Source organism: Rhinolophus ferrumequinum, chromosome 17 (genome assembly GCF_004115265.2).
Source record: "Rhinolophus ferrumequinum isolate MPI-CBG mRhiFer1 chromosome 17, mRhiFer1_v1.p, whole genome shotgun sequence".
Classification (NCBI taxonomy): Eukaryota; Metazoa; Chordata; class Mammalia; order Chiroptera; family Rhinolophidae; genus Rhinolophus; species Rhinolophus ferrumequinum.
The window spans coordinates 3,608,681-3,632,750 of NC_046300.1; the positions used below are offsets into that span (position 1 = coordinate 3,608,681).

Sequence of the window (24,070 nt, forward strand, 5' to 3'; positions counted from 1 at the left end):
CAGGGTTCCCAGGTGGCGTGGTGGCCTGCGCAGGCCTCGGAAAGGCCAGGAGACGGCGCTCTGCAGATCGCAGCGGCCAGGCCAGGTGGGAGGGACAGAGTGAGCAGCCCGGGCCCCGCCCACGTCCTGCTGCCACTTCCCATTGGCCGCCGGCCGGCGCGCGTCTGTGACGTCGCATCGGCGCCGTCCGGAAGTGCGCGCGGCGGCAACGGCGGCAGCGGGCGGGTGAGCTGGCGCGTGGGGGGCGAGCGGGCGCGCGCGGCAGGCTGGGTCAGTGGTGGAGTCCCGAGCGGCCCGCCCTCCCCGTGCGGGGTCAGCCCTCGGGGCCGGGGTGCAGGGGCTCTGGGGCGGTGAGAGGCTCCTCGGCACGGGGACGGAGCCCGACGGGGAGGTCGCGGGCCGCGTCCCGCCACGTGCCGGCCGACCAGTGGCTGAGTCATCGGGCCTCCCCGGGCAGTTTCCTTCCCTTGAGACGTTTGGTCCAGCACCTGGGGGGGGGGGTGGCGCACGCCCCTTCAGGGCCGGGTCCCCGGGGCGGGGCGGTTTCCGAGTTGAGGCGGGGGTGGAAGAAGCCGAACGCCGTGGCCCGGGTTGGGCTGGGAAAGGGGCGCGCGCCCCTGGTGGGGAACGCCGCTCTCCAGCCGCTTTCCCAGGAAGGGAGTGGTTCCTCGGCGGTTTCCGTCGGGGCCGCTGCTGCCGCCTCACGGAGGTCACCTGAAGTGGAAAGCGGTGTGACGATGGAGAACCGAGGGCAGGTGTGGGTGGGACTCGGGGGACAGCTGGATGGGGGAAATGAGGGCGGAAACGGCGCAGCAGAGGCCTGGGGAAATGCCTGTCTCCCAAAGCCTGGAGACGCCCCTGGCCAGGAGTGTCTGGTGCGGGTGGGGACGGAGAGAGAGACGCACGCAACTGCGACACGTTCTGGAGGACACCGAGTGTTGCAGAAAATGCCTGAGTGACATTTTCTACATGGCACCACTGTGCCTGGCAGCCCTGTAGCCCACACACTTCTACGGAAATCCGCCTCCCGGGAGAGTCTAGTGACAGTGACGCGCTATCTGCGCGCACAGTCGTCGGTGCTTCGCGAGTGAACCCGGAGACCCGCAGGCGCAGGCGTCGTTGTCGTTGTCATTCGCCCTGGGTTGTCACTTTTTTGTTTTCCACGCGAACAGCAGATGAGTGTCTGAGTTGATAAATAAAATGGCCGTGTACCCCTTTCTTTGCCCTCACTTTTAAATGCCATCGTCGTGCACGCGTGTTTGTCTCCTAGATGTGTGGTTGGTGACGTCCCCAGATGCTGAGGCGCCTGCACCCCTCGCGGCCCCTGCTTCACTGTGGTTGGAGGAGACTCTGCCTTCTGAAGCAGAGTCTGTTTACAATGAAGGTGCAGTCTCCGGAATTCCAGTCCCTTTTCACAGAAGGACTGAAGGATCTGACAGGTGAGAGACGGGTGCCTTTCCATGCTTAAAGGAAGCGCGTGTCAGTGGAGAAGCAGCCGGTTACCGTGTATGAGCCAGCGTTCACGGGTTTGGGTGGTTTCTTAGCCAAGGAAAGAAAGGCCTACTGTGTGTAATCCAAAACTATAGCCGAATCACAGGAGGCCAGACATGACTGCAGTACAAAGCAGGGCTTTTCTGTGTGCAATGCCCCGTGCTTCCATAGAGCGCGGCCGGGCCTCCTAACCTAATGAGCAGGGGTGTTTTGTTTTGTGGGTGAGGAAACAGGCTTAGGAAGGTGCAGTGCTTCACCAGCGTTTGTATAACTACCACCTGGAGATGGGCTTTGAACTTGCTCCGTCTGGTTTCAGAACCCAGCTGGTAAGCACTAAGCTGTGTTTCCTCCCTGAGTGGAAGTGCTTTCTGAGAACTGGACACACGGGAACAGGCGTCACCTCCATGAATGCACGTGCACACCTTACCTGGAGGGCACACGGGAAGTGGCGTCAGCGGAGTCGTGCCAGCAGCAGCTCCATCTTGCTCTCCAGTTCTGTCCTTCCTTATACTGCCCTCAGTCTCAGCGACTGCTCTTGCAGAAACAGCCACAGCCGCATTTCAAAGCCAGGGGTGTTTTGGTGGCACCACAGAAATAAGGTGTATGTATGTGGAAACGACCTACACAGTGGTTTGCAACCCTGGCTGTCCAGCAGAGTCACCTGGAGAGCTTTTAAAACATACAGATGCCAGGGAGCCACCCTCGAGCTGAATGGGAATGTATACATTGTTATGAAAATTCTACTCCCTAATTCTGATGCACAGAAGGTGGCAGAATCACTTTTTAAAAATAACTTTGTTTGTATGCACGTATTACTACTACAGCTGCTTTTCTGTTCTTGGAATGAGATCAGGGAAATGGTCCAGAACTTGATTCTTACAGGCTCTTCACCTGGTCTTGAAATAGAGGGCCTAAGCTTGATGCTTCACTGATTTTTAATTAGACAGTGGAAAATACTAGAAACTCACTGCCCAGTAGAAATACACATAGCACGAGTCACATAAGCACCCTAAACTTCTAGTAACCATATTAAAAAGGTAAAAAGAAGTGGGTGAAATTTTAATAATTATTTTTTAGTACATATCACTTCATCTACTGTATCTAAGATACCATTCTAATATCAAATTTGTGTAAAAATCGTTAATGGGCTATTTCACATCTTCCTTCCTTGTAAGTCTGATACCTGCAGACCATCGCAGTTCAGACTCGTCCCGTTTCAAGTGCCCAGTCACCACACATGAAAAGCAGGGGTCTCGCGGCTCCACCTCTGTCTGGCATTGGAGCTTGTTCTTTCCTATCTCCCAATCTTCCCATCTTCAATTGCAAGAGGCGTCTTGGAAGAAAGGTGTCAAATGATCGGATGTCATCGGTGGTTAGCTCTTGGTGGCCTAGTTTAGATCCTTTGGCATTTTCCTGTTGGAAACAAGGCTCTGGATATTGGTTACTATAGCTCTTGACATCTTTTAACAGTTGCGTCTGGCTTACTAACCCTGACTTCAAGAGCTGCATTTTCTCCACCTTGACAGGTGAAGTGCTCAGGTAGTTGTATGGTAAGTAATATGGTAAGATAGAGGTAGTATTTGCGCCCGAGGTCATGTCCTTGGAACACTGGCAGATGGGAGCAGGGGTCTATTGTACAGTTGACTTTTCCCAGGCTACTCTGAAAGTGGCAAGCATGAAATCTTTGAGTGAAGTGCTCACCAGTTAGAAAATCAAATAATTGCTTTTATTTGGTCTTTGCTACTTTCTAAAGACTTGGGTGTCCTGGTAAAATAAAATGTCCTGTATGAAAACGAAATGCAAAGACACACACAAACAAGATGGCTGTTGGATGGCATGTGGTTTAGTACTCTACCAGTTCTCAAATCTGAACGTAACAGCCGCTTTGCCACATGCAAAATCAGTTTCCAGTGCGCAAGAATTTGGGAGGTAGGATACTCCCAAAATGCACATACGGCGTTTTATCATTGGTCATTTTATTTCATGTAATTGACTCTTTATTTTGTCTGAGAAAACCATTTGATGCTAGGGGCATATAAGATTATTTGCCATTCTATGTATGAGACTGAAGTTCCAGATGCAGTGTTTTTTGCCACATGGTCAGTGGATGAGCCAGGGCTGCTGTGGCCACTTGAGTGTCATCCATACTCACTGCTGGGTGACAGTGCTCAGTGTATGTGATGTCAGAAAGTCACCACATTCGCATTTGGGACAGTAGGAACAGCTGACCACTCCTGGAAATGCTGAAGAACAGCTTGTTTGTTTTCAGGTGGTGACAGTCATGCCACGTAATGGGCTTCCCACTTACATTTCCCACGCACTGTCCGTCCCCCACCTCCAACACTCACAATTCAAAACTGTAAAGGGAAAAAGTTAATGAAACGTAAAATACAATTTAAAAGATCGGAGACAGTTATCCAAGTTTTCTGACACATTCATGTCGTGGTCTTTTGGTTGCTGATGAGAATAATTAACAGCTTCTCTTAAATGTGGCAGTTGAAGCAAATTAACACGGTTTGAATGATGAGATTCTGCTTTTCTTGAGTCTTAGGCCTCACTTTACAATTAAGTTTAGTTGCATTAGGTGTTAGTTTCACTGAGTATGTATGTAGTTTACAAAATGTGTTGGAAGGTGGAATGTATGCCTGTTTCTAGAAGATTGAAAGTGTCAGTAATTGAGGGAAAAAGGAGTCTTAAAGCTTGATAATCCTTGCTGTTTTAGGTCAGTTTAAAATCATGCCTTTCTTAGTTTTTATGACTATTCTTTCACATAGGCACATACATATATCTTCTCAGTTGTATTAAAATAGTAGAAGTGTGAGGTTTTTGGAAATAGTTATTGATTTCCATAGGGCTAATGAAAATGATGAGTAGCTTACTTTGAGTTCTGGATCTCTTTTTCTGTAATGCAGTTAACTTATCGGGTGACTTTGGCCTTACATTTTATTTTAGTGGAGCCAGCAAGAGAATCTTAAAACAGTGGTTATCTATGCATTCTGTCTTGACCTGCTTCATCCTATTAAAGCAGGTTCAGATGGAAGTAAAACTTACCCAGTTTTTACATTCCAAAACAGTTTCTTAGATACTATTTTGATTTGAAGGAAGAAAACTGTTTCAAAAAATATGCTTGCCAATGAAGCCACTTTTTATTTTTATTTTTAATTTTATTAAGCCAGGATATCACAATTCTGTTCCATTGTGAGCCAATTTTGTGTGCAGATGAGTGAGAGGTTTTCTACCCGGACAAGTGGGTGACTCTAAAGACGTGGACAGGTACTTCTAATAGGATCAGTACCCATACAGATGGCCTGCGCTAGTAGCCGAGAATAAACTCACTTAACTCCACCACCAGGAGAGGCTTCCTACAGTCCGTCACAAAAGAGGTGTGAAGGCGAGCTGGATCAGAGTTTTTCCCGCAGTGCGTGGTCATGACGAGCATTAAAAAGGTGAAGGAAAAGAGGGTAGAATAGATTGATCGCATGGGGTGTAGTAAGGGTCTTATTTCATGAAACTCGTATTTGCCAGCCCCCTCGCCCCCCACGCACACAAGTATGAGTGATTGCTCTGCGGGATGTCCTTCGTAGTGTGGGTTGTGCAGTGAGACGCTGGATAGCAGCTGCCCAGCTGCAGAAACAAGTAGGAGAGGTGTTGAGGTGAGGTGAGGTGGCGGCGTGAGCACAGGTACAGAGGGGACCTCTGGAGAGGGCTGCAGAGCTCCGTGAGGCCTGAGACAGCTGGGTGTGCAGGCCGTGGACACTGCTTGTGCGGACTCGTTGGAAGGGCAGTGACGTGGCGCCATTCTGCTGCTGACTTAGGCCCCTGTATCTGGACCGTAGAGGCTGGATTTCAGCGGGGAGCTGTGGCACTGGAGGCAGGGAGCTAAATGAGGGCACTCGGGACTCAGCAGGAGGGAGGTTCAGACGCCTTGGACAGGGACACATGAAGGGAGCGTCCACAAGTAGTTTGGCAGTCCTTAACCTTTTGGTCATGGACCTCTAAATCTAATGAAAACTGTGGACTGATGTACATAGTTTTTATTTTAAGGGACCAGGGACCCCACATTAAGGACCCCTTAGTAGGTATGTATAATCAGTGGGACCCGATTGGAAATGTGGAGTGGAAGGATTGTGCGCACTTCCCCTTGGAGAGGGCTTATTGGGGAGCCAAGTCCCTGTGGGAGAGCTTTTAGTTACGGCAAGAAGGTGGCAGAGGGAACAGTTGTTAGCAGGTCACTTTGGGGAAGCTGCAGACAGTGGGGCTGGAAGGTTTGGGAAGAATAGGTAGGGGAGGCTGACAGCAGAAGAGGCCGGGGTAGCGATGGCAGATGACAGTTTGTGTTGTGACAAGGGACACTAGAACTCTGACACACGTGGTTGAATGCTCGGGTCAGTGCCTTCAGCCCCAGACCACCAGGGACACAGCTTCTTGGGCTGTTAGTCCCTGCAGGGGTGTGTGGGGAGCACTGACCATGGAGGACCTGAGGGCGTCTCAGTGGCAGGGCTTTAGAAAGGGCCGTGGTGGGACTGGGCTTGTATCACGTGGTCTTGGGTCTAAGAAGGTGAGAACACTGCCAGGCTGAAACTGGTAGGTAAGGAGCAGTCCCGCGTATGAACTGTCACGGGCTGGTGACCTGGGCAGTGTTCGTGTCGGGTCTGTTCAGACCTGGTGACGACGTGTCTTGTTCCGTCATGGTCACAGAGACGCCTTGTGTGATGTTCACGTCCAACACAAGTCGCGCTGTGCCGTGCATGCCGGGCCAGTTCCTGGGTGCCCTTCTCACCAGCTCCATATGGTGCCCTGTGGGTACCTGGGTACCTGAGGTGAGCTTTGCTTTGTCCTGTGCTTAGAGGGGTCAGCCCTGGGTCTCCTGTGCTGACGCCCTCACAGGAGTTCCTGTGTGCATATGGCTTTTCAGGAGCAGAGACAGGAGTTGGTAGTAAACCTCAGAGATCGGAGGCAGATTATTTCGTGAAGGACTCTTAGCCCTGACCTTTATCGTAAGTGCTGGGCGGAGTCCTGTGTGATATGTAGCATGAACATATTGCTTCAACTTCATTGCACACAGAGAAGTATGTTGGAAAACACTTCACATTTCTAAAGTGTGCGCATAAACCTGGAGAAGGAAAGAACTGGTCACGTGATGCTTTGGTACTACTTCAGACTTACCCTGATGACCTTGGGCAGTGTGGGAGCCTGAGTGAGCCTCCGAGTCAGCAAAGAGAAATTGCGCAAGTCCCGCTTCTCACAGGTGCCAGCGGCATTCCGCTATGGTCAGTCACTTCCTTTCTGTGGGCCTGGTTCTCCTCATTTTCACGTGACAACGCTCGGTGACGTGATCTCTGCTGTCTGACCGATGAAAAGCCTGTACTTGTGCTTCTGTGCTTCTTAGAGGAAACACCCTGAAATAAAAGTGTTCTTTCTCATCTCAGAACTGTTCGTCAAGGAGAACCACGAATTGCGCATAGCGGGAGGAGCGGTGCGGGATCTGTTAAGCGGAGTGAAGCCGCAGGACGTGGACTTCGCCACCACGGCCACCCCTGCCCAGATGAAGGGCCTGTTTCAGGCGGCGGGCGTGCGCATGATCAACAACAAGGGGGAGAAGCACGGCACCATCACTGCCCGGGTGAGGGCGAGCGACTGCCTGGCCGCTGTGCTGGTTACAAGTGTCACCTGTCTTCCGGTTAATCAAAGGCAAATCACAGCCTTCTGTACCCCGCTCTGGAACCCCGCACCCTCCTTTGTCGACACCACGTTCAGGTCATTTTTATGGTACTCACTGTCACCGCCCCATTGCCAAGAGGCCGTTCTGTGCTGTGTGTTTGTTGTTAGTCTCCGGTGTGAAGGCGGCATCTGCTGACTCTAGAGGGAGGTGACTTGGCCTCCGCGCCAGCTCGTGATTCCCCTCCCTTGGCCTCAGGACGGCTATGCCTTGGTTTTCGGCTAAATCAGTATTCAGGGTCCACCCCGCTGGCTGTTTTTCACAGCTGGACCGTGCATGTTCCGCCTGCGTTTTCTGTGCTCGTGGGTCTCTTCCCTGCGATTAATAGCAGTTTCCTTGCACGTGGCTTTCCGGGTGCCCCATCGATGCAGGCAGGGCAGGGTCCTCTCAGCTCACTTCCTGTTCTGAGCCCTCACCTGGGGCGGCCTGTCTACTGCCACCTGGACGGTCGGCCGGCTGCTGCCCTGCCCCCAGGGTCCCCTGCACCAGCTCCTGCAACTCTGCTGTTCTCTTCCTCACTAGCTGGCCTGTTTCCGGGGTGCCGTTGGGTATTCTGTCTCGCTTACGCCCTCGTTTTCCTAGTCTGAACCGCGAGAGAACCTTCCCTTCAGGGCTGAAATATTTTATCTCAGCCTCACTCTGGTCTGATGGTTGTGTGGCCTGTAGAACTGGAGGCTGGGAAGCGTTTTCACTCAGAAATGGAAGGCTTTGTGTCCTATGTCCCGGTTCTGCCAGGGCCATCTGAGCTCAGGCAGGCCGCTCCTGCCTTTGCGACCCGATTGCTTGTCCTTTTGGAAGCCTCTCTCATCTTTCTCTCTGGTGTTTTCCATTTCAAGCTGAAGCGCCTCACTCTCTAGGGCGCTTAGTGGGCCTCTCGTGTCCTCTCCGGACTGCATCCCCTTCACCAGACACGTCTCTTTGGGGCCCGTGACGTCCCACGGAGGACCACATGGCTGACCTGGTTGTGCCTTCTCCTCCTGTTTTCTCACCTTTCATTTCACTTCCCACGGGGTCGCCTTAACTTGATCATCCAGTCTTTCTATTACGTTTGCAAGTTTGCTGTCTTCAAAACTTCTCAGAGGTCTTTCCTAGAATGTTTCTTTGGAAAGCTTCCTGTTCTTGTGTCAGATGAGTATCTTCTCTTCCTTCCTTTAGGGTATCATTTGGAGTTCTTTGGACAGTGTCTTTCTCTCCTCTGAGCTGCTTCTGCCTTTCCTTTGCCTTCCTTACATGGGGCTGTTGCTTGGCTCCCCGCTTGCGTTTGGTGGCCGTCCAGTTGTGCTGTGGGGCTGTGAGGGAAGTCAGCCAGCGGCCGTGGGACGCCAGTGTCCGTGCGGCAGGCCTCGTCAGGGGAGCTCAGCGCAGTCCTCGCCACCCCCAGGTCAGAATGAGGCGGCTCTTAGCATTTAAAACACCACGTGGGGAAGGGATGGGAGTCATGGGAGTCGTGGAGGCTTCTCAGGTCACCGTGTTTTCCTTGTGCTGCTTCCCTCCCACGGTCACCTGTGTCTGGTGCCCCAAGCTGTGGCTATTTTTAGGTTAGCCTTTCCACTGAGTTCTAATATCTGGTTCTCTGTCTGGGTGAGAGAGGCGTCCTGGGGGTCGCATTGTTTCTTATAATAAATCTGAAGCAGTCTTAACATTTCAAACCCTTTCCTTACCTCTTGCCTTTAGAAATAACTTGTCTCAAACTGAGTTGTGGATTCTGCATGAGAACTAGCTTGTTTCTAGGAAAACTACGTGTGAGATTGAGAGGGATTCTGGAGCAGACTTCCAGTGCTCCTCAGTGGCTTCCGGGCCCTGTGGAGAGGTCCCGGCTCCTGCTTGGCCTGAGCGCCATGTGCAGCCTGTCAGGCGCCCTTTGCCACACACGAGCCCCGTCTGCCCCTCGCGCGCACCCCATCTGTCCTGCACGTGCGCCGTCTGTCGGCCTGTGCGCCCGTCTGTCCTCTGTGTGCAGGTCCTGCCTCGTGTCCATGCCTCAGCTCGTGTGTCACTGTCATGGAGCTCCTCGGCTCTTCCCGCCGCGCTGTTTTGACTTCACTGATTGTCACCAGTGAAGGAGATGCAGGATGTGTGAACTGTTTCTTCCTGTCACCTGTGCCCCAGCCCGACTCCCTGTACATTGCCGGTCAGCTCTTTGCAAACTGGAGCCATTAGACAGTGCATCAGAGAGTTACCCGGTTTGACATCGGAGAACCGGAACACACTCTTTCAAGGGCTCCTCCCTCTGCCACAGCACGGGTCAGAGTTGCCATTTTTGTATGTCACACTCATCTTTTTTTAATTATGATGGGCTTATTATAAAAAGATTCTTTGGATCTACCTTTGAGTATTGTGGGTGTTGTTCTGATTCAGGGTATATGTGCACTAGTTGACTTTGAAAAGAAGGAAGATAAGCCTGACTGGTAGGACTCATACTTGTTTTCCAATCCACCCAATGATGCTAAAAACTAATTTTTAAAAAAACATGTTTAATTGCAGCTTCATGAAGAAAACTTTGAAATCACCACACTGCGGATTGATGTCGTCACTGATGGAAGACATGCTGAGGTGGAATTCACAACTGACTGGCAGAAAGATGCTGAACGCAGAGATCTCACCATAAATTCTATGTTTTTAGGTAATATATGGAGAGAAAAGAATGTTTTCATTTGGTCTAAGGGCCTTCTTTTCAGGGGGAGCCTGCATTCTGGAAATGTTGTGTAACCTGAGAGCTTGCAGTCAGTGTGAACTTACTGATCTCATCTGAAAATGTTGACATTTCAAGTGAGGAAAATTCACACTCACGCACACGCACGCACACTCATGCACACACTTGCACACACACGTGCACTGTGTCGCTCTCCTTCCTCTGCACTCTTTCATGATGTGTCCCCCTCTCTGGTGCCCACAGCTCTCGGTGGTGTGTGCGCCCCTTCTGCGCTGAGCCCAGACACGACCTCAGCTGCTTTCCACACGGTGCATTTTGGGAGCCGTCTTTAATCAGTCAAGCTGGCGTGTAAGAGCAAGCCTATTTATCATCTCAGCTTAATTGTTTGGTTAATGAAAGCAGTGAGAATCCTAATGGGAGCAGATGGGAATTAGGGTAGTGGTTTGGTACATAATTGAAGCAGTATATTTTGTACTTTAATTTTAGAAAAGCCTTTATGTTTAAGACTTTGGATTAGAAAAGAGAGGGATGAAGCATCCGGTATCGTAACTTAGTAGAGACAGTTGTAGTGAAAGGATGAAGTAATCGGGTCTGCTTCATGGCTCGGGGAAGAGGGTCGTGGGCCACGGTGGGATCTGTTGCTAATGACATTAATGGCGGTCACATCCTGAGTGCCTGCGAGGCTGTAGGCACAGCGGTGGTCACGCTCAGGTTATGTCAACTCTCAGAAGAGCTTCGTGAAGCGGATAGAACCCACTTGTCACACAAGGAAACCGACTCAGCTGTTAAGTAATTTCCCTCAAGTCACAGAAAGCCACGGTTTGAGCCTGGTTTCCAGAGCAGTGAAGTCTGACCAGAGCGTGCCCCGTTGGTGGCGTGGCTTTTCCAGGATGTGCTCCGACTCCAGTTGCTGGTTTCTCCTTCCATCGTTCTCGCTTAATGAAACCTCCAGCTAGTGCGTCTGGCCAGTCCCATGACTGGCTTCTCATCAACATGCTTAACTACAAGAGAGACACGAATATTCTTTTGCAAGCTTCTGTTTGTAAAAGTCAAGCTAGACTTACCGGTACTGCTCTTTTCCAACACTTGCTGACCCTTCTAATGTGCCAAGCACTGTTCTAAGCACGTCACCTACATTTAATCTTCCCAACAGCCCGATGAAGCAGACACTGGTTCGTGCACGGTAATTTGCTGAAAGTCATGCAGCTCGTAAATTGCAGAATTAGGATTCCTGCTTAAGCAGCCTGGCCCCGGAGGTCATGTTCTTAACCACTTCCTTGTTCTCAGCAACACAACTTTCTCATTTTTATTCGTCATATTTTGAAAGAATGATATTCAGAGCAAAACAAAAGTATACACCAATATGATACTCAGTGATCTTACTTTTAGTCACTTTTTTGTCCAGGCTTTGCTCAAACCTTATTGGATGAACCATTCCTACTTCTGGTGTTTATGGTTACTTTGTTTCTCAAATGCTTATTTTTGCATTTGTCAAATGCTATGTTTTCTTTCCTCCAAATTAAGACCTGAGTATTTCCTTGTTCACCAGAGATAGTTAAAAGTCTCTTCATTAAGAGAAATAGACAGGCCACATTTATTTGTTACATTGTAGTCATACTTTAGTCTTTATTTAGCTACGTTTTTTTCTTTTCATTTTTTCTTTCTTTTTGAACCTTGGAGCCTTTTAAATTTGCTGTACGTATCAAAATGCCACATAAACCAAAACAGCTTGGGGAGGGTTAAACCTGAGCTTACTGGTATTGTTGCATTTAGGATAATCAAAAGAGCATTCAAGTTCCAACAACTAAATTGACAGGTGGCTCTGTGCTTCCTCTCTGGGATGCCAGAAGATCAAGTGTCTGAGGATCACGACCCTCCCCGTGAGAATGATTGAATGGTGCGGGTGCCTCTGCTGTTTCTCTTTTACCTTCGTCATCCCTACGGTGGCTGGCTGTTTGCTTGGGCTGACATCTTTCCTGAGACACGCCACTTTCAGTTTTAGAATCAGGAAAGTCCTAGCATGACTGGGATGAATTTGGTCACCAATAGCTGGGGTTTTATGTGCCTTATGTTAACGTTTTTGTCAGTTTTTCTTTTTGCTTAACATGAGAACATATGGTGGAAAATTTTTTGTCTACCACATTTTTTGGAATGGCTCAGATTATTAGGTTCACATGGTTCAGAATTCACAAAGTAAAAGGCTGCCTAACGAAGTCTTCTGACCCGAGTATATCTTCCACTCATATTCTCTTTTATACGGCCTTTTTGTTTATTTATGAGAGCTTTTTGTATATTATGGAAATCAGCCATTTGTTTCTATGATACTGATGTACATACATTTTTCCCAGTACAACAGGTGCTCGAATGATGTCATTTGTTCAAGGCCATTTTGTTGTAAGGTGATGAGATGCCATAGGCACTCACCTTGTTTGTGTAGTTAGCCTGGGGGGGCATTGGTTTCGTTGTACCTCCCAGAACCTACTGACACCGTTGGGGACTTCTGTGTGTATATCATTGACTTTATGCTTTGCTCTTTGGTGGCTTTTGCCATGCAGGTGTTATTTGATTTTTTATGTAGTTGAATTTATTAACAATTTCTTTGAAGACTCTGGTGTTGTGTGTGCGTGTGCTTTATTTTGTTTTCCTGGTAAATATATTTGGAAAGGTCTTCCCGATTCCAGGATTATTAAATTTTTCCCTGTGGCTTATTATTTTTATTTATTAATTTTCCTATATTATTCTTGTTTGTTTATTTTCCCCAGATTACTCTGGCTGTTCTATTTTTCCAGATTAACTTGACAATCCGCTGTTTGGTGTCTTGTCTCCTCATTTCATACTGGCACATTTCTTGTTTATTCTGAGTGTATGCTGTTGTAAATGTAGCCTTTTGTTGTATTTTTATCTTCCGGTTGATAGCTGATACAGATGAATGCTATTTATGTCTGTATTTTAACTTTATAACTCTTAACTTTGCTTAATTTTTACTCTTTTTGAGAGAGTTTTTAGCAGATTTTCCTGTGTTTCCTAATTCTTTTTTTTTCCAGTTTCTCCATTTTTTATTGCGGTATATTTGATATACGTTATGTTAATTTCAGGTGTACAACATAATGTGTGACATTTGTATATATTGTGAAATGATCACTAAGTCTAGTTGACATCCGTTACCACATATAGTTACTAAATTTTTCTCTTTGTGCTGAGAACTTAAACATTTACTCTCTTGGCAACTTTCAAATATGCAATACAGTATTATTAACTCGTCACCATGCTGTACAGTACGTCTCCAGGACTGGTTTACTGTATAACTGGAGGTTTGTACCTTTTGACCCCCTTCACCCATTTCGTCCAACCCCCCAACCCAACCACCAGTCTGTTCTCTGTATCTATAAGCGTAGTGTGTTGTTTTTGTTCAGATTCCACGTGTAAATGAGATCATACAGGATTTATCTTTCTCTGTCTGACTTCCCTTAGCATAACGCCCTCAGTGTGCTGGGGATGGCAAGATTTCATCCTGGTTTATGGCTGAGTGATGTTCCATTACAGATGTGCACGTTATTTTCCAATAGTTACTTGCTAATAGTCATTTTCTCCTCTCTTCTAATGAATAGGTTTTGATGGTACTTTATTTGACTACTTTAATGGTTATGAAGATTTAAAAAATAAGAAAGTGAGATTTGTTGGACATGCTAAACAAAGAATACAAGAAGATTATCTTAGAATTTTAAGATATTTCAGGTAAGAATTTTTTTAAATTAATGATAGTTTTTTATTGTTATTACTGTTTCCCCAAAAATAAGAACTAGCCGGACCATCAGCTGTAATGCGTCTTTAGGAGCAAAAATTAATATAAGACTCGGCCTTATATTATTATGTTGTATTTTATATATCATATATATTATATTAATATTATATATTATATTATATATTATTATAAAGACCCGGTCTTCTATTATAGTAAAATAAGACTAGGTCTTCTATTAATTTTTGCTCCTAAAAACGCATCAGAGCTGATGGTACGGCTAGGTCTTATTTTTGGGGAAACACGGTAGTAGCCGTCTCCATTATCAGATTGGTTATCAGAGAGCGAGAGAGACCACACTCACATGACTTTTATTACAGTGTAGTGTGTGATTGTTCTGTTTTATCATTAGTCATTGTTAATCTCTTACTGTGCCTAATTTATAAAGTAAACTTTATCAATGGTGTGTATATATAGGGAAAAACGGAGTATATACAGGGTTCGGTACTTTCTCCAGTTTTAGGCACTCACTGGGGGTCTTGAAATGTGCCCCCCTCAAATAAGGGGGGGCTGTTTTATGACATATGAGTGAGATGTTACTTAGATACTTCGTATTTTCATTCCCAAAACATACACATATTTACTCCATTCTGTGGTTATCTTTTATGTAATTCAGCTTTAAATCACTTTTTTAAAATGTCCAGTTTTCTTTTCAGTTTACTAGTCCATGCACTGGTCATCCATTACACAGATACTTGAATGCTTGCACAGGCCCGGACTTATTATAAGCTATGCTAACTGCCCAGTTTATGTCCAGTAATATTAATTTTTCACAGGTTAAGATTACTCTCAGACTATTCTGTAACATCCTATGTGTTTTGTCAGCAAGTGCTGTTCCTTTAAACTTGACTCTTTGTAGACAGTGTCTTTTTTTTTCCATTTTTTTATTGAGGAACATTGGGAAACTGTGTGTTTTTCCAGGACCCATAAGCTCCAAGTCAAGTCATTGTTTTCACTCTAGTTGTGGAGGGCGTAGCTCATTGGCCCATGTGGGAATCGAACCAGTGACGTAGGTGTTATGAGCACTGCTCTAACCACTTAGCAAGCCGGCCGCCCTTGGACAGTCTCTTTTTACAAAGACTAGAACATAGGCCGAAAATTAGCCATCGTTATTTAGTCATTTACTTTAGATACTGATGAACTGAGCGGCTGCTTTAAGTCTGCCAGCTCTGAGTCCATGCAATGCGCTTCAGTGTCAGCAGCTGATTTGTCATATTTGAAATTGTTCCTTAAAAGTACCGATGTGCAGGGGCAGCCGTTGGCTCGGCTGGAGTGCGATGCTCGTGGCATCAGGGTTGCCGGTTCGGTCCCCGCATGGGCCAGTGTGGGCTGCGCCCTCCACAACTGGATTGAGACAACTGCTTGGAACTGATGGGTCCTAGAAAAGCACGCTTCAAGTTTAAAAAAAAAAAGGTCCCGATGTGCAGACAGGCGGGTGGAGGGGCTAGGCCTGCTGCGGGCTTACATCCCGCCTCGTTTGGGTGCTTTCCCAGAATGTCTTACTCACCTACTGTAAGGACCAGTTCGGGAGCTGCACTCGATGGCCATTCTGGGCATGTCACTGATTTGGAAGTGACAGCGAGGCGGGTTTCCAGTTCTTGCCAGATTTAAGAAGGTGACTTATATGTTATTGGATCTCAGGTTTTCTCGTCAGGGAAGAAAGAGAAGGTGGAGAACTGACCAGATGGTTTCTGAGGTCCCTCCTGCCCCTAATTCTGTGTTGTGTCTGATCCAGTGCCTAAGGAATGAAAAGTAGGTTTTTCTGATCGATGCACCAACACAGAGGTTCTCACTGTGAGAACTTTGTTTTGTAGGTTTTATGGGAAAATTGTAGACAAGCCTGGTGACCACGATCCTGAGACGCTGGAAGCAATTGCAGAAAATGCACAAGGCTTGGCTGGAATATCAGGAGAGAGGATCTGGGTCGAGCTGAAAAAAATTCTGGTTGGTAACCATGCAAATCATTTGATCAACCTCATCTATGACCTGGACGTGGCCCCGTACATAGGTGAGGCCGCGTCATGACATGTTTGCATTTTGGGCAGTGACACATGCCTCGTTTAAAAGTTCGTAAGGCAGAAATGTTTGACTAATTTCGTTGAAGAATTCTAAAAGGAGAAAGGGAATTTTAAAATAAACTACACTTTGAGGACGGGTAGGACAGTTTGGTACCAGAAAAGGGACAACTCAGGGACAGTGTGGGAGAATGGTACAAAGTGGCCCCTGGAGCCCGAGGAGGGTTTGAGTGAGGCTTTGCCACTCCTCAGCTCTCTGGTTTGGGTTAGTTTCTGATCTAAAAATGGGGTCTGAAAGTCCCGGCACCTGTGTGATGCATGGCAGAGGGATTCAGAGAGCTAATACTCAAAAAGCACTTAGAAGAGGGACAGGCACAGAAACTGCTCAGTAAATATTATAATTCATTTCAGAAAGAACAGTGGCATTTACAGTCTGTGTCACTTCGGGGAACTTGGGGGTATTTAAATGAAGACGAGACTACTGGCGGGGCGGCTGCTCTGCGGTCGTCAGTAGTGGGTGGTCAGGAGTTCGCGACTGGATTGTCCCTTGTGAGTCTTCTGCCATGGTCACTGCCACCTCTGCCCTCCTGATGCAGCTTGTTAATTAATGGAGAGAGGGACGTTTTAGGACTGCCCCCAGGGTGGAGGGTGAGCTGGAGAGGACAGCGGCAGTGTCAGTGGGTCCCTGGGAGACGGAGCGTCAGACTGGACCAACCCGAGTCCCACCTACTGTGACGGGCGCTCTGTGTGCCAGAATAGTGGTGGTTTAGGATATGAATGCTTCTCGTTCACTTCATCCACGGTAATAATGCGGGGGGAATGCTTGGTCCCTACAGGCTTACCTGCTAATGGAAGTTTGGAAGAATTTAACAAAGTCAGTAAAAATGTTGAAGGTTTTTCACCAAAGCCAATGACTCTGTTGGCCTCATTATTCAAAGTACAAGATGATGTCACAAAATTGGATTTGCGGTTGAAGATTTCGAAAGAAGAGAAAAACCTTGGTTTGTTTCTAGTTAAACACAGGAGAGATCTGGTTAAAGCAGTGGACAGTTCGGAGCCGCTGAAGCCCTATCAAGACTTCGTTATAGACGTAAGTACATACTGCGCTTGGTCCGAGTGTAGGTCGCCTTCTGTAATCTGAAGCTGATTTCTCGGTGCGAAGACCGCAGTGTATTCTGGGGACTGTGCTCATTTTAAACGACAGCCTCACACGAGCATCTATTTAATTTAAGCTGAGATCACAGCGGGCTTTCTGATGTGCGATGGGACTAAACGTTTGTTTGCGTTTGGCACTCAGTGCAGGGACCCTGATGCCAGCACGCGCGTGTGCGAGCTCCTCAAGTACCAAGGTGAGCACGACCTCCTCAAGGACATGCAGCAGTGGTCTGTCCCCCCGTTCCCTGTGAGTGGCCACGACATCAGAAAAGTGGGCATTTCTTCGGGAAAAGAAATCGGAGCTCTACTGCAGCAGTTGCGAGAACAGTGGAAGAAAAGTGGTTACCTGATGGAAAAAGACGAACTTCTGGGTTACATAAAGAAGCCCCAAAGTCCATGAGAGCTGGCAGCACGGGCAGGACCTTTTTGGTAAGGCTGGCTTTTCCCCTCCCCCTTAGTGAGATTTAAGACTTGAATATATAGCAGACTGAAATCCAGCTTAGAGGACGACTTCAGAAATGTATGCGAGATGACGTTTCATTACATTTTCGATACTAAACTGAAGGCTACCGCCTCTGCCTCTGGTTTGTATCACTGAACCTTGTAATTTTTGTGGACCAGTTGTGAGATGAGCCGAGTTGGCTTCACCCATCTGTTTGTGTGACTGTGTGTGTGCACGTGCGCGCACGCATAGGGCAGTTGTAACACTGATCTCAAAATGCAGTAACTTTTGAAGAAAAACTATTTCTTGGTGTTTGAATTGAATTCATTGGGTTAATTTATACAATTGTCTGTATTAGTTCTTATTTGAATTCCAGAATAAACTTGTACTTGAAAACAATTGACAGATTTGTATAAAATGTCCTACATAAAGTTTGAGAACCAGATGTGTCCCAGGCGCTGGCCTTCGTACACCGAGACTTGTTCTAGCTCTGTTAGCATGAGGCTGACCCTTCACTCTGGCGTCCCGGTCTCCTTAACCGTGCGTGCCCAGCCTGGGACACGGTAGCCCGAGGGTTACTCTCGAGCCGGCTGTAACATTTCCTCTGGAATCGGATGTGTCTATCTGATGGTATATCAGGTGCCACATATACATAGTGACATACTCCTTTCCCTCTGAAATGCTGATTTCTTTCACTAATTAAAAGGACTTGGCCTGTATTAAAACTCCCGCGAACAGGCCTGTCTATTTGGTCTTTAAGGAGTTGAGCCCTAAATGCTTTCAGTGGGCAAGTAAGTTGATGGCACAAAGCATTTATTTCAGCTGCTATATTCGGACCCTTTGTAACTGAGTTTTCTTTCTGCATAGCCAGGCATGGCATCTTTGTGTTCTACGGGCAAATAGCAGTATTTCTATTAAAGCCCAGCTAAGAAGTGTGAAAAACAGAGCTACGGGTGGTGTAGCAGAAAGGGCGCCTGAGCACTGCCGCTCACAGGCGGTAACTAAGGTGATTGAAGCATCTCAGTGACGTCGTTAGGTACTGCTGACGTCACACAACGCCCGCTATGCGGACTTAGCTGTTTCAGTGGTTTGGTTTGATCATGCGGAAAGCACTTTAAAGTCATATTATATGCATGTTTTCACATGTTAGGAAGTTTTATTTGTGTCAGTAAACAGCATAGCACTTCTGAGATTACATCCTTTAGTGGCAAATGTAAAAGCCACGTTCCCTCACTGCAGGGGGTTCAGGCTTCAGGGTGAAGAGGTGCTGTGGGATCCACTCAGAGGACACCTGCACGCAGTGGGGCTGTGGACACCAGCAGTCACATAACCCCCCAGCTTACGTCAGTAGTCAGTGAGCTTAGGGACACGTGCAGTCTTGGCATTTTGGGTCAGGGGGCGTATGCGGAAGAATCGACAGCAGTCTCGAGTGGCTTTTCATTTACTCTCTTTACAGAAATATGCAACATGATATATTCAGTTGATGTTTTCAATTAGGCAAAACTATTGCATGTTTGGTAAAAGACAAAATATTGTTAAGTTAAAACATAAGGAATTTAACAGTCTGTTTACCCAATTAGTTGAACTCTCTCCAGTGAATTATGTAAAGCAGTGAAGTAATATCAAAACCATAGTTACACAGATGGGAAAACTGCCAATAAACCCTCGAATGTGTAAGCAAAGAGAGGTAGGTGGCAAACAGTCTATCTCAAACTTTACCTCGGAAGTTAGTTCTGATACCTAAATTATCTGCTTATGAGAAATAGTTTACATGGTTTAAACAAAGAACATGTTTAATTTAGTTTTGCTCATAAAGTTTACTTACAGGTTTTCTTGAATTTACATTGAACAAGACAGCCTGAAAATACAGTATCACTGCTAGCCTGTATGAAGGGGACACATTGTAGCATCTCTGCTGCCCAGTAGTTCAGGTGCAAATTCAACTTCGGAGCAGGGTAACCAGTGTTATGTTTCAAACGAACACTGGGCAGATGATACACAAAATACTATTCTTTTACTAACAAACATGTAAGACAATGAAAACTTTATTCTGGGGCTCAAACTGCGTATTTTAACTTTTTAATATTTTCAAAATTTACAAATCAGTGTCTCAGAGGAACTGAAAGTTGAAAGGAACAAAAGCCTTTTAAAGTAACGTGTGTGGCCTGCCCGCTTTCTAAAGGGCCACGTGCGGAGTGTGGCACCCTGGCTGGGGACCTGCCTGCTGTGTGGAGCTGGGACACACAGGTGTGTCAGCATCAAAGGGTTAGCCTCACGTCCTAGGAATGGCAGATGTGTTTGTGAAACAGTCTGCTCACTTTCAGAGAGGTCTTCATGTCCCGTCAGTGACATGCGACCGGACATCAGATTCCACAGGGTAATGGCACCAAGCTACAGAAGGAGATATTCCTGAAAACCAAGTATTGTAGACTGCTTTCATCCTCTTCAATAGTACATTTTAGTTTAAATCTTCCAATTTCGTTTGGCTAAGAGCTGTAGCCTTCCGTGGAAGGTCGCCTTTTACTTACGTATGCATCAAAAGCAGTAGTTTCCAAAGCAGGTGTGATTTTAGAATACCAACTTGCTAAATAATCTGCTTTCTGCTTACAAGCAGAGCACTACCTTGTCCGGGCTGATTTCATCTTCAGTGTCGGGGATTGTGGGCAACAGGGCAGATCGAGTCAAACCCCAAAATTTTTGAGGTAACATGTCTTTTTTGGTGGCTGTAAATTTCCATCCAATATGGCTTGCACAGATCTTACACTGGGCAACAGTCCAGGCAAACCTACAAAATTAAGGAAAGGTATCAGCTAAGAAATCACATTTCTGGGTCTCAAGCTTAATTTATAAACCTGTTATGAAGACAGATCTCTGAACCAAATTCTAAGAATCAAGGAGAAAAAACACTGAGCTTTGATCTATACAGTTCCCTGAAACAAACCGCACAAGAAGATTTTCTAATTTGTGTGTTTCCCTATTACTACGCACGGATGCAAAAGTTACAGTTTAGAAAGTTGTCCAGAAAAAAACTGATTCATTTGAAATACTGGTGCTTGGAGGGGAATCCTATGGGACCCTGGGCCACCAGAAAGACGGACAAGTGGGTTCTAGAGCCAGTTAAGCCTGAATACAGTCACGGAAGGCAGGGTTCCTTGGAAGACAAGAATGCTGGGAAACAGAGAAGGCAGCAGGAATAGAGGAACAAACACGAGATGGGTTGTGTCCATAACACAAGCCGTCGGCTGAGTGTGCAGGAGCTGAGCGGGCCTGTGAGGACGGGACACTGTGGATGTCACTCACTCGGAGGGTCACCAGGGGTGAGCGCTGACTCTACAGCACCTAACACACGTTTTGTAATGGTAAGGATCAGTCTTTATATGGAATAATTATACAGAATATAAGTTACTTGACTGTTCTCTTAAGCTATGTTTAAATTTTTTCTCCAACGCCAAGAAATAAAAAGTATGATCTTATTAATACGAATTTCTTCTCACAAATTGCTGGTTTTTAAGAGCACGTTCTAAGTTGCACCTGCTTTTTGGTCTGTTTTGTACGGCAGTCACGTGAGAAAGCAGCAGCCCCTGGAGAAACGTACACTTTTGTGTGAGCTAAAATTGGGGTGGGGGGAGATAAGCGTATTTCTCATCTAAGATTGAAGAACTACCCTTCCAAAATAAGAATGATTTTGTCAGTTAATTTAACCAGAAATATAAGCCATGGCACTTCGGTCTCAAGGAAAATAAACTAAACCATGTCACTGCAACCATTTCCTTTTTCCCTAGGCATATCCCACATTTAGTCTTTATATTAACAAGGTAATTCTAGTTTTAGTCTTGGACTAAGAAGAGTGTCAAATAAGACTGGACAATCCAGCCGACATGGTTCTAGGTCCAGAACAGTGGGGGAAATCACTAATCCCTACTCAGTGTGCTTCCATCAAAGTATAGGCTGACCCAGAATTTGGAACAGAAGACAAATCATAGGGTTCTTGAAGAGAATATGGCAGGGGAGGGGGGCTAGAAGCGGCCCCCAGCTGGTGCTGCTGGCCCAGGATCACCCTGGAGGCCACTGGGCAGACCAGAAGGAAAGTGGGCTTCAACGGTCCTGCCGGGGACACACTGGTTTTGTATGTTACAGAATACGGGTCAGACACAGCTCTACTGGTCATAACACCGGTGATTTTCAGAGTGAACTGACAGGAAAACGCAGTCCGTTCGGGGTAACTGTATAGTGGTTTTGAGATAACAGCACTTACCCACCTTTCTCCCCAACTTTACATTCAGTGAGACGCAAAAATAGCTGTTTCGCGCCACGCATGAAATGATAAGCATTTAACTACAATTATTCATTTTACTGTCTACTTTTGATTACAATTCTAGCAGCTCTGCTTAGGAATTTGTGTTTTTCTGCCTAGTTAAGGCAAACCCACAAAACCCACAAAAGCCACAACGACCCCGACATTACCCAGGAAACCAGCTGTGCTCCGTGGAAGGCCGGCCGATCAAGGTCAAGTTGGAGGCCTTGTACACGGTCAACGTCTCATGCACGTATCCGTGAGGATTCACGTAGGCTGCCATCGGCCCGCACAAGGATAAACTGCAGCAGAGGATCAGCACAGGATAAGTTAACGTGAAAAAAAGAAAGCCTGATTCTAACATTTTTAAAAAGTTGACCAAGGAATGAGGTTACATGAGCTATCTTTGCTAACCTTTTAGTTTCAGATAATATCAGAACCTTAGTATGATAGCATGAGCTTGGCAGTCAGCCCAGCTGTATTCAGTCCAAATATTTTCCATGGTGACCTGAAGGAAAACTACTAGTTTTTAAACCATCAAGACACACACTGTAAAATACAGAGCTCAGCTTCACCTGAAGGTGTCTCTGGGGGGAAGTGCGACGAGATAGTCCTCCCCTGGCCATCCCTGGGCGGCCGGTTCCTTACCTTCCTGATTTGTAATTATGAATTTGTCATAAAATAATTTTCAAACACCATTATAATATCATACAGCATCGGGCCCTGTTCAGAAACTTGTCCTACTTTATCTTTGGCCCTCTGTGGCAAAACTGATGTTTGATGGAAATAGAAAGCCTGAGGCATTCGTGTTTGGTCCTTAACTACTGGAAGACGCTCTAACACGGATATTCTACAACATTCAGATTTCCAACAAGGACTAGGACAGGACTGCCCGGTCGTCGGTGACGTTGTTGCTGTCAATGCCCAATCGGGAAGACGACTCACCCAACCCTGAGCTATTCCCCATGCTTCACTGGCTGAGTGTTTTTAACGAAAGGAGAAGGAAATACAGCCATGGCTACAACTCTGTTAAGGCAGCTGGGAAAATGTACTCAGAAGCTCACTAAAAACATAATAAAGCTCTCACCTGAATATTTCATTTTTGGTTGTTATTTCTGATTCTTGACACTGTTTACAGCAAAGAGACGTGCACTGAAAAGTTTAAGAGGCGTTAGTGGGGACGTTCACGTAATGATGTCACTATACAGCGCACTGGACCCCCCACCACCACCTTTCCCTTCTGGCCACTCTAAGACCGGGTCTTTAGAGGTAGAACCAGAACATTCTGAGACCTGACACGTACTCACTCACACAAGTAACGACCTTGGACAAAGAAGAGTGACTGACACCAGAACCACAGGTGTTCCAGGAGGAAGTCTGGAGATCAGTCTTAGTGAAGCTGATTAGACAGAGGGACTCACAGCTGAGTGCGTAATAATTCCAGTGTCTGGTCCCAAATGACACATTTAAACTTTCCCTTTAATTTTCTAGTTGTCTGATGGCAGGACTCTATGACGGACCCTGTGACAGTTCTCTTGGTCTCCAGACTGATGAAATGTGGGCATCACAACATACTCACTTTATTCATAATGTCAAGTTCACAGCGCAGCCGTTGGATGGCGCTGCCGATTTTCAGGAGCTGAATTCTTAATGCGTCGTCAATGGGGAGAGAAGCAGCTACTCTGTAAGAAAAGTCTTAAAGAAATGGGGGGGGGTCAAGTGTCACACGTGCGAGGCAGGGACACAGCAGAGAACGTATGATCAGGTAATGTCCTTCTCTACAGGGTTCCCAAAGAACCCATTTCCCAGAGTTATAAACACGATTACAACATACCCGCTATCAAGGACATACTCTCAGGGGCTCTACAATTAACACCCCCTGTGCCTTTGTAAAGGCCACCGTTCAAATTAAACATAAAATCTAATACAAATTACATAGTTGCTAAGAGACGAGAAAAAAAGCTAAACAGCACCTAATAAACAGACGCAGACATTACAGGTGAGTCAGCCTGGGAAGGGGTGTCCTTTAAAGTTAGGCAACTTAGGGAACAGGGGAAAGAGTCTTCACACTCAGGAAGGGTTTTGGATGTGACTGTAATTTGAACTTCTTTGGAAAACTTTGCCTAAAATTGGAGTGTTCACAGAATTTAAGAACTTTCTTACAATTAAGGAAAAAATACTCATTTTTTTAAACTGCTAAAAGCCAAAGAAATGTATGTGCTTTTCAGAACTAATAAAAGTACTAGTTAAAACAACTAAAATTTTTGGTTTCGTGAAATCAAACACTTCTTTTAGTGAGACATCAAGGCCACAGGAAGGAAACTGACTTTTCATACCTATTGGGTTGGCAGGAAGTGAGTCATCTTTCAGATTTTCATCCCACTCGCGTAGCTGTTTCTTGATTCTATCCATTAAGGTTTCCTTGTTTAAAATAAAAGTATGCATTACAAGGTTCAGAGACTTTTTACAATTTACTGCCAGCTTTTTAACACTCTAATAAAA

The 24,070-nt window shown here is 46.4% G+C and overlaps 3 protein-coding genes across 4 annotated transcripts in view; 1 reads left to right on the top strand and 2 right to left on the bottom strand.

The window, feature by feature from the left end:
• Positions 1–1,132, bottom strand: part of IL5RA (interleukin 5 receptor subunit alpha) — a 51,165-nt gene extending 50,033 nt beyond the window's left edge. The window contains exons 1-2 of the mRNA XM_033132811.1: positions 1,069–1,132; positions 1–779 (exon numbers count right to left, since the gene is read on the bottom strand). Of these exons, the coding sequence (XP_032988702.1) occupies positions 1–779; positions 1,069–1,132 (843 nt within the window). The remainder of the gene's footprint in view (positions 780–1,068) is intronic.
• TRNT1 (tRNA nucleotidyl transferase 1) lies at positions 160–23,185 on the top strand. Of its 2 annotated transcripts, XM_033131975.1 has the most exons (9): positions 160–225; positions 1,271–1,439; positions 6,921–7,114; positions 9,695–9,833; positions 13,472–13,598; positions 15,477–15,670; positions 16,514–16,767; positions 16,975–17,261; positions 23,060–23,185. In XM_033131975.1, the coding sequence occupies exons 2-8, from the start codon at positions 1,295–1,297 to the stop codon at positions 17,230–17,232; spliced, it is 1,311 nt and encodes a 436-aa protein (XP_032987866.1). In that variant the 5' UTR covers positions 160–225; positions 1,271–1,294; the 3' UTR covers positions 17,233–17,261; positions 23,060–23,185. The 2 variants fall into 2 exon arrangements, with proteins under 2 accessions (XP_032987866.1, XP_032987865.1); XM_033131974.1 differs by lacking the exon at positions 23,060–23,185 and having other exon boundaries at positions 16,975–17,673.
• The window catches only part of CRBN (cereblon), a 20,013-nt gene continuing 15,283 nt past the window's right edge, over positions 19,341–24,070 (bottom strand). Inside the window, exons 7-11 of the mRNA XM_033131977.1 lie at positions 23,905–23,989; positions 23,148–23,263; positions 22,656–22,720; positions 21,739–21,870; positions 19,341–20,059 (exon numbers count right to left, since the gene is read on the bottom strand). Of these exons, the coding sequence (XP_032987868.1) occupies positions 19,879–20,059; positions 21,739–21,870; positions 22,656–22,720; positions 23,148–23,263; positions 23,905–23,989 (579 nt within the window). The 3' untranslated portion in view covers positions 19,341–19,878. The remainder of the gene's footprint in view (positions 20,060–21,738; positions 21,871–22,655; positions 22,721–23,147; positions 23,264–23,904; positions 23,990–24,070) is intronic.

Excerpts from the sequence above, each read along its gene's own strand:
- TRNT1 (XM_033131975.1), top strand. The coding sequence starts at position 1,295 with ATGCTGAGGCGCCTGCACCCCTCGCGGCCCCTGCTTCACTGTGGTTGG. Across the intron at positions 1,440-6,920 it reads AGGACTGAAGGATCTGACAG|AACTGTTCGTCAAGGAGAAC; the intron begins GTGAGAGACGGG and ends TTCTCATCTCAG. Across the intron at positions 7,115-9,694 it reads ACGGCACCATCACTGCCCGG|CTTCATGAAGAAAACTTTGA; the intron begins GTGAGGGCGAGC and ends GTTTAATTGCAG.